The sequence below is a fragment of the Sceloporus undulatus genome, chromosome 4 (genome assembly GCF_019175285.1).
Source record: "Sceloporus undulatus isolate JIND9_A2432 ecotype Alabama chromosome 4, SceUnd_v1.1, whole genome shotgun sequence".
NCBI lineage: Eukaryota > Metazoa > Chordata > Lepidosauria > Squamata > Phrynosomatidae > Sceloporus > Sceloporus undulatus.
Genome location: NC_056525.1, coordinates 42310934 through 42334015, shown reverse-complemented (window position 1 = coordinate 42334015; position 23082 = coordinate 42310934). Strand labels below are relative to the sequence as shown.

General features: G+C 38.5%; 1 protein-coding gene across 1 annotated transcript in view; it reads left to right on the top strand.

Annotated features, from left to right (window-relative positions):
- MYH7B (myosin heavy chain 7B) overlaps positions 1-23082 on the top strand; it is a 76566-nt gene that overhangs the window by 1530 nt on the left and 51954 nt on the right. The window contains exons 2-9 of the mRNA XM_042461315.1: positions 114-281; positions 2378-2481; positions 11979-12122; positions 13166-13322; positions 15003-15030; positions 18342-18438; positions 19232-19255; positions 22571-22663. Coding sequence (XP_042317249.1) covers positions 176-281; positions 2378-2481; positions 11979-12122; positions 13166-13322; positions 15003-15030; positions 18342-18438; positions 19232-19255; positions 22571-22663 — 753 coding nt within the window. The 5' untranslated portion in view covers positions 114-175. The remainder of the gene's footprint in view (positions 1-113; positions 282-2377; positions 2482-11978; positions 12123-13165; positions 13323-15002; positions 15031-18341; positions 18439-19231; positions 19256-22570; positions 22664-23082) is intronic.

The following is a 23082-nucleotide window of genomic DNA, read 5'->3' as shown; positions in this document are numbered from 1 at the left end:
CCTATCAGAGGGTTTTCTTGAATATAATATATATAAAGTAAATATTGTGGCTCTTCAGAGCAAGGTGGTAGGCTAATACTTTGCTTATGTTCTCTTTCTTCCTCCTCCTCAAGGGCCTGGAGTGTTCTGCTGAACCATTTGCTTTTGTCCTGGATTTCTCCCCCCAATAGGCAAGATGTCTGCTGGAAGTATGATGGACATGACGGAGTTTGGGGAGGCTGCCGAGTACCTCCGTAAAAGTTATGAGGAGCTGATGAAGTATCACACTATGCCCTTTGATGGTGAGACAACCTTTGGTGGCAGGAAGATGCTCCTGTCCTTGCTTCTTTCTTACTTTCTTAGTAGTTTTGGTCTGCCTAGGGGATCCATAGCACCACTTGATCATGTTTTCTTATTCTTCATGAGAACAAATTAGAGATTTCTGCCCAGTTTATAAATCCAAGTGTTCCCTGTACTTTAGAGAAGTAAATCCATTCTAATTAATTGCAATTTTATTTTTTAACCATTTTAATTGTGATATTGTCTTCCAAATAGTTACAATTCTAAAAATATATTAATCATAACCTTCAGTACTCATTTTCCCAAAATCTCTCTTCATTGAAAGGAGATTTAAGTTCAGTATTGCCTTGAGTAATATAAGCAATAAATTCCTCCCAAATACTCTCATTAATTAAATACTCTAAATTAATTAAATAATCTTAATTAATTGCAATTAATTCAGACTTGCAAGGGTAAAAGATCTTGAGGATGTCTGTCTTTTAGGTTTACATAGGAACCTCCATAAGATGAAGCCCAGTCTACTAAACTATCCCTTTGTTCAGTCATTAATAGCATTAATGGGGAGGACAAGAAAGTGATTGGTGTCCCCTCACTCTTCCTTTTTAGGTCCAGTTGATGTGGCTGTTGTCTTTATTTCACATTATATCAAGGGCTCATAGTAGGCCTGTTTACCTATTTCTGTTAACCATGTTTAGGGCAAGGTTATAATTGCCATTAATCTGATGGGTTCCTCTTTGTAGATGCAGATGTCTGTATGATTTGTGGTCAGATCATTATACAGCTATACCTCTACAGTTATGTGTAAACGGGGCAGATGAATAAAATGTTTCTGGAAGTAATTGTGTGAGATAGAAATACCTGCTTTCTAAAAACATAGAGAGAATGGTAGTTCAGGAAGCTGTCTCTTATCCACTAGGGATAAACAGAGTTTATTGAGGGAATGCATACTAGATACTTGACATGTACCTTTCCACCCTTGCCATTATCATATTACATGTGGGTTATTCCACTGCCATTGCTAACAGCTTACAAGTGTGATCTGGTTTGTTTCAGAATAAATACCTCTAGGCTAATGCACAAGGAATGTGAGAAGATAATGCTTTTGTTTCTCCTAAAATACATTTTCCACCTGACGCTGACTCTTGAGGATAAAAGTGTCATGGACGCAATCCGGAAACATTGCTGGGCAGATTCTAGAAAATCATACTCTCTTTTGGCATCTCTAGACTCTGTGTCTAAACATGTGTCAATTCTGATTTTACTGAGGGCAAATTGCAAAGTACCTGACTGAACAATTCCAGAAATCTCTAATCATCTTCTTCAGTTGTACATTCAATGAAAATCTACTGAAATCCTATTGAAGTCAATGGGATTTTAGCAGCCTAGATATGCTCATAATTACAGCCAGTATCAATTCTACTATTTCCTTGATACTGAATTGCCGACATTTATTCAGACAAATGCAAATGTGCTTTAGAGATGACACAATTCCAAATATGATCAAAATGTCAAAAAATAGTATTCATATTTTAAAGTTTAATTTTAAACACTATTACTTTGCTTTTGAAAAGTATTGCTACGAAATGAAATCTTAAGAGTTCTGAATACATTTTAAGGCACAACATTACTTGTCAACATGTTTTTCTTTAATCCAAAATGTAATCCAGTGTCACATACTACTGAATTTTCAACTACTAAAAATGTGAAGTAGGAAAATTTTTGCAGATAGATTTGAATCAGAGTTTTGCAAACACATTTGAATCAGGAAAGTTTGCCCAGCCCAAATATCTCAGCTCTTGAGTCACCATTTACTTATAACATTTTAATTTTATTTTTAAAAGTTATAGCAATATGCAACATTATAACAAAATGCCCAAAAGAATCCCTGAAACAAAAAGGGAAAAATTATAAAGTTAGAATGCAATATCCAACATTTCCAGGTCCAATGCCTGGAGAACAAAAGGAGGGGGGGGGGATAATGTTTTGTGCAATATTGTTGTAGCTTGTAATATCTGAAAATTATTGAGAATGGGCGAAAACCCACTTATCTTTCACTTTCCTCCTAAATGTTTTCTTCTCTCTTTTGGGTATCATAAAGGAAAGAAGAGGGCCTGGATCCCAGATGAAAAGGAAGCCTATATTGAAATTGAAATCAAAGAATCCTCTGGTGGCAAAGTCACTGTGGAAACCAAAGATAAAAAGGTAAACAATTTCCTAACTAATAAAGATGGGTGGAAGGAAGAGAAATAGAAATGATCTGCTTGCATGAGATCACACAAAAGAAGAATCAAGGGAAGAAGTATGCATTTAAACATGGCATTTTCTCTGAAATTACTTATAGTTCTGAAATGAAGAAGGTATAAAACTGTTACAGCTTCTTGTCTCTGTGGTTCTCCGATTTTCCTTAGAGCAGTGGTTCTTCAACTGCTGGGTAGGACCTGCAGCCGCAGGGTGGGCATGAGAGCTGCTCCAGGGAGGTGCAAGACTTGGAGGCCCTGATCCCCTTCCTTCCTTTTCATTCTTTCTCTCCTTCTCCATTTCCCAAACCTTTTCTGTCCTGGAGGGGAAGAGAAAGGCACTGGAGTCTTTGCCTGAGGAAGGAGCAGAAGAAGGAGAAGAAGGAGGAAAAGGAAACCTATTTCCTTATGAGATGTTAAAATATGACTATACATGAATATGTGAATGAAAATATGTGCACTAAACAAACAGAATATTTATATTCATATACTACATCAAGTCGGAAGGGGACGATGTCCAGTTTTAGATGTAAAGAGGGTCCTAAGGATAAAAAGTCTGAGAACTACTGCCTTAGGGAGAGCTCATGTAGGAAAGGAGCAAAGGTATTACCATTGCAGTGTACACACACACACACAAATATTTGGGAGATAAACTCATTGTCTTCCTTCTATATGATTCCCCCTGTTGGACCTTACTGGTGTCTTATGAGATAGAAACATAGAAAGGTGGCAAATCAACCACCGCTGTAATTGTAGCAGTAAGTCATAGCTCAGAGTAAATTATTAAAAAATTGTTATAGTTATTATAATGCACTTTGTGTTTTCTAGTGCGCTTTCCTGTTTATGCAAAGTATGCATAAATTAAACTATATAAATTGCTAGTCGCACAGAGTATTAGTGGTGTAGTGGTTTAAGCGTTGGACTATAACTCTGGAGACCAGGATTCAAATTCCCGTTCAACCATGGAAACCCATTGGGTGACCTTGAGCAAGTCATACTCTTTCAGCTTCAGGGAAAGGCAAAGACAAATCCACTTCTGATCAAATCTTGCCAAGAGAACCTCATGACAGTGCCACCTTAATGTGACCATAAATTGGAAATGACTTGAAGGCACACATCATCATCATCAACATCCCAATGACATTTAACAATTTAACGAATGGTAAATCAATGCTTATGTAAATCCCATCAATAGAACAGATATTCTCTAGTTATGACAAACAATTGGATATAGGCTGTGATCTCTACAGCACAGCAAGTAATATATTAGTGAAAATTAGTTTGGTTGTCAATGAAGTCCATTACTCTGACAAAGTACTTTCTGTATCATGCAGTGCTTCAGATTATTAAAGACATTTCAAAAAGTATTTCAAGAGAAGGTGTTGAAAGAATGAAACTGAAAACCTTTGCCTCTGCCCCCTAAAGTGATCAACTGTCTCATCTTAACAGCTGCAACAACAGTCCACAGTCATAATGGTTCACCTTGTTCAGCGAGCTGCAACAATAGGTTTTGACTATCTCGATAAGCTTAAGAAGTAAGAGGGAAAATAATAAGCCACGTTCTTCTGTCCTTTCAACTATAATGATACCAAGAAAGATGAATCACCTAACTAATTTTTTTCTTAAACAATTAGTGCTGTCCATCAGTTTCTTTTTCAGTCATTTGCTTATCTTATTTATAATAAGCAAAATATCTGTACAAAATACTTAAAAATTTAATTCAGGCCAAATGCTAGTACTACATGAATACTACTAAAAGAAGCTTTTCTATTTTTTTTCAATAGCAGTTTTATGACAGTCCAGTCTAGTTGACACTTAACAACAACTCTTTACTAAAACTAAAATTACACTAGTTCCTTTTAGGAGCAGCAGGTTCCTTTTAGGAGCAGCAGGCAACATCCTCAAGCTTCATGCCATGATTGTTGTCTGTGAAGATGCCATGCTGATCCATAAAGCAAGTATGCTCTCTTGCCACATGATTTCATTCTTTCTGGGCTGAATGCCTGAAAAGAAGTCTTGCTGGCAGATAAGAAACCAGCAAGATGTTGATATTGGCATTTGATAGCTGTCATGCAGTAATCTTCTCTGGTGGTGTGTGTGTATGTGTGTGTGTTGTATGCCTTCAAGTCATTTCCCACATATGGCGACCCTAAGGCAACCCTATCATGGGGTTTTCTTGGCAAGATTTGTTCAGACAAGGTTTGCCATTGCTTTCCTCTGAGGCTGAGAGCATGTGACCAGTGGGTTTCATGGCCGAGTGGGAATTGAACCATGGTCTCCAGAGTCCAATGCTCAAACCACTATACCATGCTGGCTCAATGAAAATTTGTTGCAAAAGTACTTGCTAAAGATATGCTCTTATTTTGGTTTTTATTGACTACAATTTAAGCTTCCCTCAAAATGAAAGAATGTTGAATAGATTTTTAGTGACATCTGGCACCTCTTCAACAATCAACCAATACCTAGGTTGTCACAAAATAAAGCAATCTTAGAACCTCTACAGACTGACGTTATACGCCGGTGTGGAGGCGGCATGGGGGCGTGGTGTATGCACGCCAGCTGCCCCCACGCTGGCCTCATGCCATGCGCCCACCTGCACGGTGGGGGGCATCACGACACTCCATTGGAGCAGCATTTAAATGTGTTGCACTAAAGGAGCACCAACAAGCAATGGCGATAGCAGCTAGGGTGCCCTTTCCATGGTGTGAAAAGTAGCCAGTTTTTGCAGCTTCTTTTTGCTCCACAAAAAGGCCCGATTGGGACTGTGGTGTGTCTGTTGAGCCCCTAGGTCATTCAATCAGATGAATTTTGCATGATTAATAAATTCATGAATTAATGATATTGAAATACAATGGTAATTTCATGTCTGTCATAGAAGATGTCTGCTTAGAATACGTGTTGCTCGTTATATGAGTGAAAAAGGGAAATATCATTTTTAAGGATGCTTGACACCTGCAGTTCATCTAAGTATTTGTACACACACAAACACACACATGTACATATGTGTGTTTGAATAATGTGTATGTGTGTCTGAGTATATGATCAATCATAAAACCAGCAATTAAAACTTAAGAACAGCATTACTAAAATATACTCAGCAGCATGAAATAAAAACCTCTAAACCAATAAAAAAGATGTTGTTAGACATATCACCTTGGAGAGAGCGTTCTGCAGTCAGAATGCACTGCAAAGAAGTCCCTGTTAAGTTCACAGTTTTTATTGTAATTGATTATTAGGGATAAATCAACTATTGATATGAGCCAAACTGGTAGTCCCAGTTGGACTAGACCAATTGAAGCAATGGAACATACTTAAGTGTTGAATCATATTACCTCTAGTTGAAACTAGCAATTGGATTAAGCCTTAAATCAAGGATGGGAATCAAAAAACCTTCCAGATGTTACTGGACTGCAACTTCCCAGCCTCATTCTTTACCATTATCTATACTGGTTAAGGCTGATGAGAGTTTCAGTCAAACAGGGACGTAGCCAAGGAGGGGGGGTTCTTGGGGTACAGACCCCTCCCCCTTCCATTAGAAAAATGAATGGTGTGTGCTGCTGCACCGCTGCACCCAAGCCCCATTATATAATGGTGGCACTTAGTCTGGACCCCTCCCCTTCCTAAAATCCTAGCTACGTCCCTGAGTCAAACAACACCTGGGGAGCTGCATGACTTCCACCCCTGCCTTAGACACATGATTTCTAGGAATTTTAGTTGTTTTATAATTAGAAAATATATTTTTGGCTTGGGAATCTGCCTATACTGAGTCAGTTTATTAAGTTCTGAACTGTTTACTGACTGGCAGCATTTATCTAGGATTTGAAACAAGGGAGCTTTCCTAGTCTTACACGGAGATCAGAGGGATTAAACCAAAGACCTTTGGTATGGGAAGCATATACTTTACTATTAGATTATAGCCCTTGTCTCCAGTGTGTTACAGTTTTAGTATCTATTGTTAACTATCCTGACCAAAGAGACAGTGTGTGGATTAAAATCAATATACTGATAAGCAAATAAATAGGTATGGCATTGTAGTTGTGTGCCTTCAAGATATTTCCAATGTATGGCAACCCTAAGGCAAACCTATCATTTGTTTTGTTGGCAAGTTTTGTTCAGATAGGTCTTCCTCTGAGGTGGAGAGAATGTGATGTGACCAAGGTCACCCAGTGGGTTTCCATGCTTGAGCAGGGATTTTAAATCTGATCTCCAGAGTTGTACTCCGGCACTCAAACCACTACACCAGACTGGCTCTCTTTAGATATGGCATATATGAATAATACTATTCTCAGTCTTTGGGACCTGTAAGACTTCTCAGCGCACTTCTGTATATTTATTTATTTATTTATTTATTTCCTACCTTAATCTCACAAGAGAACCTGGCTGCGTGTCTTTGAAGATTTCATAGTTATGTTTGTAAGCACTAGATATGTCTGTCTAATTAAGTTACTATAGGGAAGTCTGTTTTCTTTTCATATGAGAATATTTGTTAAATGCAGTTCATTTAAACAAGGCACAGATGTGTAATATGATAGTTATTCAGTTCTTGGGTTGGGTTTATAGGCTCAAACTAAATCCAGTTATTATAAGTAATGAATTGTACACTTCAGCTGCTTGTCTAAATAATCTAAAACCTTCCTGATTAAAATCCTGTGGCATATTGTTTAGTTTAGTTTATATTTATCTGCACAAACCCATGACAGCAGCAGCCGCATTACACCATAGAAGCAATTGCAGTGTAATTACAGGAGTCACGACAAGACTTGACTAAGGCCTGTTAAATCCCTAAGGCTCCACACTTGAAAGTCTATGGGATTTACTTCCACATATTCACATCTAGGATTGGGTTGCTAGTCACCACTCAGTAAAGCACTGACTTCCACAGTCTGGCTTCATATATTTCCAGTCTAGTGCTGAATTTGGAACAAATAACAAAAAGTAAAGGTTATACTCTTTATCTGGATTTTTAAAATTTGAAATACTCCAAAATTGTCCACATGAGTGGCTGAGATAGTGACACCTTTAGTTTTTTGTGGGTTTTTCAGGCTATGTTCAGGCCATGTTCTAGAAGAGTTTCTTCCTGACATTTCGCCAGCATTTTGTGTTTCCTGCACAAAAATATTAAAAATATTACGTATCAAATTATATTCAGGCTATCTGTTTTAAGGTGCAAATGAATTTCATGTTTAGACTTGGGTCCCATCATTATCTCATTATGTATATGCAAATATTTCAAAATCTGAAAAAATCTGAAATCCCAAACACTTCTTATTCCAAGCATTTTGAATAAGGAAGATTCAATCTCTAGTTTCTTGGTATGGCTGGAATCATAAAGAGAATAAGGCTTGTTACAGACTGCCAAAATAAAGCTGCTTCGGGTCTCTTTGGAAGTATGCTATTTAAATGATGCATGGGTCCTAACAGTCCGGAGGTTGCGCCAAAGCCACACTCCATTCCTAAGCACTGGAGTGCAGCTTTGGTACAGCTTCTGGATTCTTAGGGTGCATGCATCATTTAAACAGCACACCTCCAAAGAGACCCAAAGCAGCTTTATTTTGGCAGTCTGTAACAGGCCTAAGTTTCACAGAATGATGGAACTGAAATTCTAGGATTACAAACTTGCAAGGAACCATTTTTCATTGCAGGAAATATATCCTTGATCAGTGATCGCTAACCCCTTTTCTTGTAAAATGAAAGGAAGAAATATTTGTGCTTCTCAAGAGAAAATTCCATGATCAAACAGTTTTCATAGTTTTGAAAATATTTGGCAGACATTTATTGTATATAGCATCTAGGCTGTGATAGACAAGCCAGTTTATCTTCATTTGATATCACTTTTAAGTCCAGTCTGTTAGCATTGCACTTTGAAATATCACAATAAAACCTGGCACTCAAGTTGAAGCTTTTTGAACTCCTGCATCAGTTTTTAAGGAGGGTAAAATATCGTGTTTTTTTTTAAAATGAGGAACTTGTTAATGATAGAAAGAAAGAAAAAAACAATTGAAAGCTGATGTACACATTCAGAATGTGATTCTCCATTTCAGGCTTCATTGCCTGTTTCATCATTACAATGAAAACATTATGAAAGTGGAGGAAGATGAAGGAAAATACAACTGCATGCACTGTTTCCACTTACAAATCCCAGATGTTCATTTGAATAGCTCCACAGAGCCAGCATGCACATTCCAAGCAGTTGGGAAGATGGGGCAAGGCACTGGATTCCTAAGCCAACATGGAGCTTGGATGCTGGACTAGGTCTCTGGAGATCACGGTTTAAATCCCCACTTGGCTATAAAACCCCACTGGGTGACCTTGGGCAAATCACATCCTCTCAGCTTCAGAGGAAGGCAAAAGCAAGAAAACCCCATGATGCCTTTTATCTTAGGTTCACCAGAAGTCAGAAATTGCTTGTAGGCACAGAACATCAGCAACCACTCTGGATACCTGGTTTGCTGAAACATACTGAATCTGTGAAGGTTGGGGGTGTGGAGAAAATATACACGTGATTCCTCTTCTCCCTCACTGTGAACATTGTAATGTCTGTGCCAGAGCTTACAAGAATTACTTTTTTGGGGATATAATTTTCACTCTGGAGGTTACTGAAAGCTGTGTATTTGTTTTGTTTTGCAAATTCTAGTTGGTACAAGACTTAACTTGACCCTGGCATTCATTTTTGGGGGGAGCGGGAAGAAAGATATTAATCATGCTGTAATACAATATCTGTTTTGTTCACTGAGATTTGAGTTGGAATACTTACCACATAATTCTAGCACTACATGAGTGTCTGTGCCTATTTTTAGTGGGATCAGAGAAACAAAACAAAATAAAAGCAAATGTACTTTATACTGTGAAACCTAAAATGAGATCCGTTAAATATTGTGCTTTATTAATTACTAAAGTTGGAGTCACTGGTAACACACAGGAGTTGTCGTAAAGAGGGATATCTATATTAGTCTGCCAAAAATGGGTGGAATTGTTTATCTCCAACACTATGAGTAGATCTGTTGTAATTGTTCAATAGTGAGTCAATGTGTAAGTAAAACCAGTTGAGTCAATGTCTCTACTCTAGGTAGGGCTAACAATAGGATTTAAACCCATGTTTATTTTAAATAGACACCTTTCTGTTTTGTCCAATAGCTCAAGTATCTGGGGAAGGTTGGTAATATCTAATAAAAGCAGTACAAGAAACTGCTAAAATAGTGGTGCAAGCATGCTTGATAGGTCAGGTTTATGCCTCATTTTAAGGATTAACAGATTTATTTGGGCATAAACCTTAACAGACTAGATCCCAGTTCATCAGTTGCATGAAGCAGTCATTCTTGGATGGCCAAAATATGAATATGCCTACACGCACATATCTATATTTACACCATACAACAGTTGTAGTTACTAGCAGAAAACATCATGGACTTGGAACAATTACTAAATAAGGTCAAGGAAGACAGTAGAAAGATTAGTCTTGTGCTAAACAAAATGAAAACAAAAATAACGACCATGGATGATCTACATAAATTCAACCTAACCAATGAAGAAATTGAAATGGTTAAAGATTTTCCATACCTTGGATCAAACATTGATCAGAAAGTTGACTGCAGTCAAGAAATAAGAAGACGAGGCATGAGAAGGGTAGCAATGAAATAACTAGACAAAATCCTAAAGAGTAAAGCTATACAACTGAACACTAAAGGTAGAATCGTCCATGCGATTGTATCCCCCATCACTATGTATACATGTGAGAGCTAAACAGTGAAGAAAGTGGATAAAAAGAAAATCAGTTCAATTGAAATGTGGTGCTGGAGAAGAGTGTTGAAAGTACCACAGACAGCCAAACAAACAAACAAATGGATCCTTGAACAAATCAAGCCTGACTTCTCCCTGGAAGCCAAAATGATCAAATTGATGCTGTCGTACTTTGGCCACATCATGAGAAGGCATGACTCATTAGAAAAGACAATAATGCTAGGAAAGGCAGAAGGCAGTAGAAAGAGACGAGGACCATATGTCAGATGGCTAGATTCAGCTAGGGAGGTTACGGGCCTGAATCTACAATATCTAAGCAAGCATTGGAGGATGTACTCAAGTTGGATAGTTGGAGGATAGGGGGCTTGGAGATGTCTTGTACACAGGAGCGCCATGAGTTTAGGTCAACTCATGGGCAGCTAACAAAACAAATTAGTTGTAGTAGCACAATATTACTCAGAAGAATCATATCTATTCAGTTTCAACTGCTCTGGAGGATGTGTTTGTATCTCTCTAGGTGTCAGATATTCCTCACATTGCACATCGTTGAGATGTTCTTTACATGCATATATGCTTATCTCAACCACCTGCCAAATGCAATACTCTGAATGAATAAATAATTGGGGCGTCTCCCAAAGTGAATTTTGTGTATGTCATTTATAGTAATTTACATGTTATGTATGTGTATATGTTAAGTCAGACTATCCCAAACATCTCTTTTATATCTCCATTATCTTTATATAGTTATAAGAAAACATCAGTTTTTTTTCTCCTGAACTCAACTCATCAAAATCTTTCCAGTAGTGCATCACACTATTCTGTATAAGTGAAAAAATAAAAATTGGGGTGCCTACCAGGCCCTTTAAAGTGAATCTTCCATATGTCACAATCTTCCATATGTCAGACTATTTTATGTGATTTTATATTGTTCTAGATGATTTTAATTGTTTTGAATTTTATAGGGCTTTTAAAATGTTTTATCAGTGAGCTGCTTTGGGTCCTTCCTGGGAGAAAGGTGGTATAAAAATTAATGAATTGAATGAATGAATGAATGAATGAATGAATGCTAAACATACCCTTCAAATCTAGTAAAAATGCAATGTAAAAAATCATTGTGGGCATTTCATGTACATTGCATAGCCTATAGTTTAAGTCAGACCATCCCAAAGATAACCTCTAAATTTGGTGAAAATTTGCCCAGTCATTTTTGCATGCTGCAGTAACAAAAAGAGTGAAAGACAATGCATTTAATTTACATCTGTAGCTATATTCTATACGCACACAGACTGGAATAGAAAAAAAAGTAAAGTGAGCCAATTTGCCATTAAATACTAGAAGTACAATCTGTGAAAATTCTATGTGAAGCTTAAACAACTGATGCCAATAGCAGTAACCGATGATGATGATGCAATCATCCTTTGTTAGATTTTGCATCTGTAGTGAGGTAGAAAACCATAATTTTATTTCAAGTTTGATGAATTCTCCTTCTTTGGAGGTCTTTAAACACAGGCTGAATGGCCATAAGTTGGGGGTGCTTTGATTCTGTGTTCCTGCATGGCAGGGGCTTGGACAGGATGGCCCTTGGAATCTCTTCCAACTCTAGGATTCTATTATTCTAAGTTTAAACAAGCAAATTTAGATTTCTTGAAAAAATCTAATTCAGCAGTGTCCTGCAGTATCATGAGAAATCTCTTCATCACAATCATTTTTTTTTATTCCCTGCAGAGTCGTGTTGTTAAAGAGGATGACATTCAACAAATGAATCCTCCAAAATTTGACATGCTTGAGGACATGGCTATGTTAACTCACCTGAATGAGGCTTCAGTGCTGCATAACCTGAAACGGCGTTATGGCAAATGGATGATCTATGTAAGAAAAAGAAAAGAACTCTCTTGAATGCACTACAGTGTTTATATGAGTATCTGAATCTGGCTACACCAGCCACATGAGATTTCTCTTTAGCCCAAAAAGCAAGTTTGCTATTGTGAAATTCTTCACTTTTAACTTCCATGTTATATTAGGCATTTCTGCCTATAAAACTATTTGGTTACCTACTTTGATTAGACTTCCACTTAGAGAATGGGATAAGTCCTGTGTGTGTGTTAGTGCTTGAAATGCGATTGAGAAATGTGAGTAAATAATGCACAGGTTTTTTTTTTACAATTCTGAAGCAGTTTGGTTGTCAGTAAAGGGGCTGCATGCAAACAGATTTCTGAAAGGTTAATTTTTAATTATCTTCTGTTTCAGCTACTTTAAGTTTCTGAATAGTTAGTCATAATGTGTTTTTCAAGAACAATCACACATGAACCAGAATGTGGTAAGAGTAGACTGTGATATTTTGACTTCACTGACTGGTGAACCATCACTAATGGCAAGAAATGGTGGTGCTTGTATGACCCTCAGCAGAGCCTCCAGCTTTTGGGGAGATCCTGGGCAAGATGCCAATATTGAGCTCCCTCCTTCTGGGCCAACTTTCTCCTCAGTGGAGTCACTGATCTCTGTTTGGGCATAGCCCCACACAATTGGAGAGGAAGAGTCATATGGAGGACTTGTCCCATCACTTCACTCTTGCCACTACTCACTTTTTTTAGAGCTCATGTAGCATCTTCGAGACTACCTGAAATAATGCTACCAGGTTCTTTCTTTCAGTTGGCCTCAAAGGTGCTACAAGATCCCTCTGCATACTGATTTTCCAGATTAACATGGCTATGTGTTTGAATTCTATCACTTTAGTAGAGGGTGCAAACGAGCAGGATATGAAAGCAAGGAAGAAGGAGACGCTGGGCCAGGGTTCCAGGGGGTGACAATGAGTTTTTGTCAGACTAGGAGCTTTGGCAGGTACTCAGTGATGTCTACCTCCAATCCCACCCCTGATTCCATGCATGATAATTATGTTGTTTCTTTTCCTTCAGACCTATTCAGGCTTGTTCTGTGTCACCATAAACCCATATAAATGGCTTCCGGTTTATACTCCTCCTGTTGTCGCTGCCTATAAGGGCAAGCGGAGGTCTGAGGTCCCACCTCACATCTATGCCATTGCAGATAATGCCTACAATGACATGTTACGCAGTAAGTATCATATCTCTCCTCTCATGAATTTGTTGTAGGGAAGGAAATGAAAACTGACTTCTCCCTTACATACTAAACCAGAAACAAAACAAAACAAAACAAAAAACCCTGAAAAGATTCCTAAGATTCTGTGTCTTCAAGTCATTGCTGACTTATGACAACCCTAAGTGGAAGCTATATTGGAGTTTTCTTAGCAAGTTTCTTCAGATGGAGTTTGCTATTCCTCTGAGACTGAGAGTGACTTGTCCAAGTTCAAATACGCACCACACAACACAGAGATTCAAATCCTGGTCTCCAGAGATGGAGTCCAGTGCTCAGACCACTACACCATGCTGGTTCTTTTAAGATTAGCTCATCCATACTCATTTGCTCTGCATTCATACTCACACATGAGATCTACTTATCTTGCCAATATTCTTTATGAAGAAAATGGTCTTTCTTCCCAGAAGCACAACTCAGAACATTACTTTAAAGAATAATTAGTTCCATACCATCGTCCTACCACTACTCAGGTATGGTTTGCTTCACCATGTAATTATATTTGTTCTTTTTCAAAATAGCTATCCAAGCTCTATCCAAAAGTAAGGCAGACCTAATTATCACAATACGTAGTTTTCTCTCACTCTGTGTAAATTATCTGAAGAACAGGCCTATAGAAGAGTCTTAATAGCTTTTTTTATTATTACAAAAATATACCCAGAAGGTTTTCTAGTCAGTGAACTAGTAGGCTTCAATTTTCTGTGATAACTACCTCTAACGCTACATGGCTCAAAACACATGCATGTGTTCAGTTGTGAATGTATACCAGCCGTTTGTACAAAGTCCCCAACCAAAGATTCAGAAGAAATGGGATTGTACCGTACTTCAAATGCAGAAAGTAATGTGTGAGGCATATTTCAACGTTTCTCTCCCTTATATATATAAAATATTATATACAAATACACACACACATGAGTTCTAGTTTGACCCATTAGATATGATCTAGCTAGCTAGCTAGCTGTCTGACTGTCTGATCATATCTAATGGGTCAAGCTAGAATTCTTCATTTAGACAGACCTTTATTTCTTTAGTGTATGTGCATTTTCAGTGAAGCTGTGTGTGTATGCATTTGGGTATTCCATGTGTTCATCCTGAATCTGGATGTATATAAAACTTCATACGTTCAGGGACCCTGTTTTCTGTGGGATTCTCACTCATGTGAGGCCAACACTCATATAATTTCTATAGGCTATGTTAAGACTTTTGAATGAGATCAGGAGCAGGGACTTCAGATTTGATTACAATTTCTTTGCTTCTTTAGATTTATATCCTGCCTTTCTTTCATGGTGCAGTTGTAATGAGCGGAACAAAGGTCTCTCATTTACGTACTCATCAGAGTCAGATCTGCTTAGCTTCAGCAAGTGTGCTTTCTACAGTTAGCTTATGCATCATGAGCTAAAGTTGTAGCCCTAGCTAGGATAGACCCACTGAAATCAGTGGGACATAAGTGAATTATGAGAATTATGAGATTATGAGAATGTATATGAAAATGTGACCATAAAACTGAACTGCTAAGTGAGTGGGTAAGTCACAGTGTTAACGTCTCTTAGCGAGAATTACTAAAGTAAAAACTAGTAATCTGAATACGATAAGAGCATGTATGCTAAGGTTTTGAGGCTCATTTTGCTCCTTATCTTTCAGATCGTGAGAATCAGTCTATGCTCATCACGTAAGTACTGTCTTTAACCCATTATCTCATTTCTTTTGTTTCTTTTTTCAGATCAGTTCTTGAGGTCCACATAGCCTTTTCTGGTCTGTAATAGCTAGCTATACATAAAACAATAGTAAGCAGAGGGAATATATCATGTCATCCTTTTGAGAAGAAAGTAAAATTATTTGAGCATAACGCAGGATAGTTTAGGATCAATAGTGTGTGTTTATACTCCTTCCCTGCCTCCTTTCAATTTGTTTCCCAAGCACGTGTGCAACACACCACACACACACACACACACACACACAGACACCAAGAACAGATTTTCTGGCTCTTACATATCAACTAACAGCTGCTACAGTTATCCCAGGAGTACAGTGCCAACAAAAAACATGGGACAGAAAATTCCTGTCAGTGTATGGTTGAGTTGCTCATACTTTTGTGTATTTCTACTTCCTGTCTGCACCAGCTGTTCTTTGGGCAAGATGTCTAATTATTCCAACATGGGCAAAGATATATGAAAAAGCCCAATTGAATGGTTTCATGTCCTAAGCTAAGTTCCTAAAGTATCCATGAACCTAGTATAGAATCAGAAAAAGTCCATACAGCTTTTTTGGTGAACCATTATACTAGTTCCAACAATACTTGACAACAACTCCTCACTTATAGGAGTCACTGGTATACAATAGAATCAAGCTTATAAGTTCCCTTGTAGAGGTAAACTAGCAGACATTCCTTGTAGACTGCACTTTGGTTACATTGATAACATGTTGTGCAGGTCTCCTGAACAAGAGCTTGAGGAGCAAAACTACTCTGTGAGAGTAACATGTGGAATATATGGAGTTAATAGAATTCAAAGATATAGCTGTGTTAGTCTGTAGAATCAGTATGTAAAGAGATCTTGTAGCACTTTTGAGAATAACTGAAAGAAAGAAGTTGCAGCATGAGCTTTTGTAGATTTCAGTCTACTTTCTCAGATGCTAATACTCAAGGATACTGGGCAGCAGTGTCTATGTGGTGGTGAAAGAGAATGAAAACAGAATGTGGGTAGCCTATGAGAAGAGTCTGAAAAAATGTTTTTCTCCCAGAATATCTCCTAGTCAGCATAGCAGTTGGTGATCTTGGGAGTTGTAGTCCAAAAGAATCCAAAACCTTCCTAGGCTTTGCTTATGTGATAACATAACAACTTGAAAACGAGAGATAATGTTTTGGTGAAAGCTGAGTATGGAGGCAGAAAGAGCATGAGACCAGCAGGACAAGAGAGAAAAGATAGGAAGCAACAGTGGGCAGAACTGGGGCAAAGAAAGGGATTATAGGATGGAGTCGACTGAAGCCCAACAAGCAGGGTAGAGACATGTTAGCTGAAACAGCCATATTGAGAAGGCTATATAAAGTCTAATCTGATGCCAGAAGCTCCTGATGCTTCTGGCCTTGGCCATGGCCTAATTAGGTAAAGCAGAGGCCGAGAGCATGAGATGTTTGGCTCTTGTCCTGCAGAGTCCTCTCTCCCCCTCCCTCATGAGCACAGCTCTTTGTGTGATGGGATTACAATGGAAGAACAGCTAACTATAGGCATGAAATCAATGCCAAGCCAGTGCCAGAGGGCTTTGAAGAATCAAGGGAGAATGGTAGAGTGATACTAGCTTGAGTGATAAAGAAGCCTCAACCCTGGAGCTATCCTGCTGGACCTGAGCCAGAGCTTTTCTCTTTTGAGGATCAGCTTCTGTCATAGAGACACATTTAAACTTTTGAGATATTTCTTTTATAACATGATCAAGATCCATCTTCTCCCTGTTACTTCAGCAATAATTTGCAAGAGTAGTGAAATGCACTTTCTGTTGATTTAGAAAACTAAACACCTTTTCAATATATTTGTGCTGCCGTACACAAGGGTACTGTGGAGGATCTGGGAACTTCTTTATCAGAGCTTGGAAAAATTACCTTTTTGGACTACAACTGTCAGATTCTGCCCCTCTCCATGCTAACACAGCCTCTCCAAAAATAACTTTTTTCCAAGATTGGCTCTGTACTACAAATTGAATAGAGGTGCCCCATTATTCTTCAAGATGGTGGAATTGTCTCCAAGATGGTGAAGATGTGAATGGAAAATGATGGTGAAGTGCTTTTTATATACTCAATACATCCTGGAGGACTTCTTTTCTTTCCTAGAAGATTGTTAATCACCTGTGGCACCCTTCAGCCTTGTCCATGGCAAATAGAGACATTGGGGGGGGGGGGGGGGTATAGGCACATCTGCTTTGTTTCCACTTCCAATAAATCATATCCAAAGCAAAACTCACCTTGTAATAGCTCCAAGATGGCAGTCTTTCTAGATGCATTAGATTTAGGTGCATCTAATTCTAAATAGTTTCCTGCTTATGACATCAAATACTATCTTTTAGCAAAACTGCTTCACACATACAAGTCTGGTCCACAGGCTTCATCCTGAGCCTGTAGACACAGGCCTGAAAGTCCAGCTGGGGGGCTGAGTCAGGACATAGTATCTCCATTACGCATGCCCTGACTTTGCCCCCAGAGTGCCATGATGCTGCGCACCACACCACATGGCATGCGGTGTCATGGCAGTCCTTCAGTGCTGCGTCTGCATGACTCAGCACTGAAGAAACGCCATATAGCCGCAGCACCGAGGCTATCATGCCTTTTCCAGGGCGCAAAAAGGAGCCACTTTTTGCAGCTCATTTTCGCACTCTGGAAAGCCCAGATTGGGCTGCGGCAACCTCACACTGCAGCCGTGATCTGGCTGTTTGCACAGCCTCTAATTCCCTGCATCTTTGGACTTCAAAGGCAAAACTGAATCAGCATGGGTATAATTTTTCAATGCTGTTTCAAAAACATCAGAGGAGACTTCTTTCATGCCACATCATAGTCCTTCCTCTTCTAACAGACTTCTATCCTGGATTATCTGACAAGAATGTAAGGTGCTCCTTTATAACAATGGAGCTCGTTGGTCCACCATGTACAGTATAGTGATCCATTAATGGCCAACAGTTTCCCAGGGTTTAAGGGCAGGAAATGTTCCTTGCCCTATTTGAAAATGACAGGTGTTGAACCTGAGATCTTTCTGCATGCAGATAGTAAGCAACTATACCCTGTATGCTAAATCCCATCAAGCCCAAATAAACACAGGGCCTAGGACTATGAAGGGTGGCTAATACAATAGCATTTTCTCTCACCCCACTCTGCCATACTCCCAGCTCTATTATATATCTAGGGGCAGTTGGGATGTTGCTGGCTGTTTGTTTGTGTCTGTATGATCTTTGATAGGAGCTGCTTCATGTTCTTGATCTATGTATTTCTATTACTCTAAGCGGAGAATCTGGTGCTGGTAAGACTGTAAACACCAAGCGAGTCATTCAATACTTTGCCATTGTCGCAGCCCTGGGTGACTCTCCGGGGAAGAAAGGAGTAAGGCCCTCATTTGAACACTTTTTTATTTTTGCTGTTTTCTTCTGTTCATTTTTTGTTTTGTCTTGTTTTGGACTTCTTTTGTGTTTGGTAGCGTGCTTGGACATGAGCTTTTCTTTTACTTTGAAACAAGCAAGGCTTGAAAAAATTGCTTTTGGGGAAAGAGTTTCATAAAGTGGGTTCTGAAACCCAAGTGGTGGCTGTTTTAAAGATAGATTTTTTTAAAAAAAAGACATCAGCTTGTTGCCCTCACCTTCTTGACTTTTCTTTTCCAAAAAAGGGGGGGAAGTTCCCCAAGGCAATCTTGTAACTCTTTCTTTTAAGCCTTGCTTTTTGTGGTCTCCCCACCCCCATTATCTTTATTGTTCCTTTTTATTCTTTTTCATCTTGTATGTTTTCTTACTCTCTTTCTTCTCCGTCTTGCATTCCTTTTTTCCTTTTTCTTTCCTTTTCCTTTTTTGACATACCCTTGCAGTGGCTTATTTTCTTACTGGTAATTTTTGGACTTTGGTTACCAAACCAGAAATTTACTCAGCATTTGTTTTCCTTCCCTGGGTTTGGATTTTAACCCTCTTACTTCTTGATGCTGCTGCTCATTTTCTTGATCTAATCTATTTAACCTATTTTTGGTGGTTTTTTAAAAATGTTATTCCTTTTTTTTAAAAAAAATTGAAATGGTTGATTCTTTTGACTGATCTTATGGACAGAATTGGAATATCTTCAACTTGGCACTTTCTTTGACTCTGAATTTATATTTCTGGAATTGTAAATCTGTTTTCTTACCCTTTTCTAGCAAGCTCCTGCCACTAAAACTGGGGTAAGTATTTAAAAGGAAAAGCCAATTTCAGGCTTAAAGATATAGTTGTTAGTGCCAAGAAAATTTTGCCAAAAGAGCAAGTAATATGATTATCAGCTACTCAAAGTGTATGTCAGCATCCTGGCTGTGGTCAGCCAGCCACATATTTCAGCTTCTATGAATGAGATTCGGCTTTTTGCAGGCTGATACAGACCTACATTCTAGGCCACTGAGCAGCATGCAAAAAGTTTAGTCTTGTGTATAATAACAGTGGATCACTACATAACCAGCTGACAATAGGTGAGGAGCTGGTACTCACAAGAATTTCACCCAGTCGCCATAAACAAAATAGTTGGGTGGACCGGTCCTTGTGATTCCATTCAGGTGTCCAGAAATATAAATGTATATATTAATTAATATATAATGTAAAATGTACAAATATAGGACAATTGTACAATGTTAACAAAAATCTGCTAAAAAGGAACTTTCCAAGATGCAGATTTTTTGTTTCCTCTTAATTTGTTAAATAATAAAGTGTGTATAGACTTTAGAGCTTGGACACAAGTTACAACTAACATATGTTTCCTGTAACAAGTTACCTGCTTTAGGTAACAAAGGTGTAATGAAGCTAAATTTCAAAAGTAATACAATGGATGGGAACAAAGTTAATTGATTGCTGTTATGAGCAACATTTTCTAGCTATCTTTGAATGCTATAAGTTACTTACCATCTTTAGAGGCATTTTGTCAAGAATTTTTAAAGTTTTATGTCATTTTCACATCAGTCCTAAGGGTCCCCCCCCCCCCAAAAAAAAAGGTAATAAAAATTAACAAGTAACACAATTTTATTTTCTACATATTACAATGATCAATGGTAATAAATTACCTTTCATCTCCTATAGCACGTATCAGGAATACATTGCTTTTGAAAAGTAATTTTCCAAGCTCTAGTGAATTTAATTTGATATTTAGATATTTAGATGTTTTTTAGTTGTGTCCTTATCCTTCTTTTACTGCTTTTAAAATTCCCCCCATATTTTTGATTTTAAAAGTATGAAAAAGAAGTGATGTTATTTCTTTCTGTGTGGTGGAGTGGAGCTGTGGCCTTTCAGATGTCGTTGGGCATCTGCTCCCATCATCCCCAACCACCATGGCTAATGGTCAAGGCCATGGGATTCACAGTTCAACAGTATATGCAGCAGGAGAACGGTTTCTCAATCCTGCCTTATGGAAATACAAAATGTAGATCTCAAAAGATTTCTTCTCATGTGTATATATGAAGCTAAAAACATGATACAGGAAAGAGAATTAGGAAACATACAAATCTTCTGTGGTTTTTGTTGTGTTAATGATATGAATTGATCACCCCAGACTGAATTCATATCCAATGTTTCTCGTTTTATGCCTTTTCTGACATTCTGTCACTTGCCAACATAGTTTGAGGCTCTTTCTGCATGCCTTCTCTCCTTTCTTCAGCCAGAAACAACACCCACTCAGTTGCTTTTTGTGGTCTCTTAGCATAAGTCAGATGGAGCCTCATGCTACAACAAGGTTCCCAGATCCCAAGTCTACTTGGCGCAAATTGTAACTGAACTATATGGGTAAACTTGGGAAGTCCATCAATTACGCTAGAGACCTCAAAGAATAAATATGGATTCGACATATATTGCAAACATAAGGCATGGCAGAGTGATGCTGATGGATACTGATTGTGATTGTAACAGGGGGAAAGGGTTAAGATACAAACATGCCACACGCCACAATCCTAATCTGCGTGTAAAAAAATTGCTTCAAATTCAAGCTACCCAACAAATCTCATGTCTATTTTGGCCTTCTGTTGCTTCATTCTCCCTGCATTTATCTCTATGCCTAGATCAGACATTACAGTGGACCCTTGTTATACGCTGGGGTTTGGTTCCAAGATCTCCCGTGTATAACAAAATCCGTGTATGCTCAAGTCTCATTAAATATAATGACATAGCAAATTGGTGTTCCTTATAAAAAATGGAAAATCAAGGTTTGTTATTTGAAATGTGTACTTTTGGGGAATGTTTCAAACCGTGTATGCTTGAATCCGTGTATAAAAAATCCGTATATAAGAAGGGCCGACTGTACTTCTATCACTTGGCAATGTAAGTTACAATTATTTGAAGCAGCTCAGGCTAAACTGCAAAAGTACATCCAGCTTCAGTGTCCATTGTGACATTCAAAGTTCTCTCTCTCTCTCCCTTTAAATGAAGAGTTCAATGCACACCCACCAGATAGAATAAAAACAATATTTTATAGACCACTTTCTAGCCTGGGAGTGGGTGACTGTGGTCCTCCTCAGTAGCTGGACTACAATTCTCATCAGTAATACCCAGCATACTCAAAGGTGCCATTCTTCAGTTCCCAGAGGGCCACATATTCACTCCCCATTCCTAGGTAAATACTTTTATCACATACCTTGCAGAGCCATTAAAAGGAATTGAGATGGAAACATTTTATACTGTACTATTACATATTGCATATTGATAAATGTTCATTCATAGATAGATCTCTTTTCATATAGCAAACTAGTATGAAAAGCTGAGTGAAACAGTTCTGCCTGAAATGCTACACTGCCTTGAGTCCTATATTGGGAGAAAGGCAGGATATATGATGATGATGATGATGATGATGATGATGATGATGATGATGATACAGTCGCCCCTCCTTTCTTGCGGACTTGAGGTCCACTGTCTTGAAGATTCACGGAGGGGTGACCTCCATTATTGTCAATGGGGCATGCCCTTGCAGCACACATCTTGCGCGTGCTCATGGGCATGCACCCCATTCAAGCCTATGGGGCTTGAATATACATGAGTCTCTTTTTTCACATGGGGAGGGGGGTCTGGAATGGATCCTCCATGAAAACGGAAGGCCAACTGTACTTCACTATGTAAGTGGATTTTTAGATACAGGAAACCATTAAAAATTATTAGCCTCCCTTCCCTGCAATCTGAAGTAGTGCAGTCAAGCAGTCTCTGCAACTCAGCCTCTCTCCTTGTTTGTGCAGAATGGCTCTAATCTGTTTGGACACAGAACTTGGACATGTTACTTTTTTGGACTATACATCCCAGAATGCCCCATCTATCATGGCCAAGTAATGTTTCCAAGTTCTACATTGAACTCTTTATGAAGCTGGACTTTTATGATGTTTTGACAATAGCTGGTATTGATCACCAGGGGTGGGGAGGGATGTGCTGATACAGGATTCCCTGCACTATGTTCCTCTTTTTGGTGAAGTAGCCTTCAGAGTAAATCTGTGTTGTTGTAAAACAGGGGATCTGAAATATCCTATGGTTGCATGTCTTAGGGTACCCTTGAAGATCAAATCATTGAGGCTAACCCAGCTATGGAATCTTTTGGGAATGCGAAAACTCTGAGAAATGACAACTCCTCACGGTTTGTAAGTATACTTTAAATTAACATGCTGTTGCACTGACTTTATGCAAACAGTACTTATACACATTTGTTGGTAAGCTTCTTAAAAAGTTTATAATTAAACTGATTTACATATTGAGGAACTATTTCCATATCTACTCAATTAAGTTGTGTAAGAGCCCATGTAGTGGAATGAACTGATATTAGTCAAGACTCCAGGAGACCACAGTTCAAATTCCCACTCAGCCACAGAAACCAGTGAGTGACTTTTGGCTATTCACATTGTCTCAGCTTATGAAGAAGGCAATGACAAACCTCCTCTGAATATGTTTTGGCAAGAAAATAGGATTGTCGTAGGTCAGAGTCAACTTGAGGGTACATAACAACAAGAAACTGTTTGTAATGGTATTATGGTCTTTGGGCCTCTCCATTGACACCCCCTTG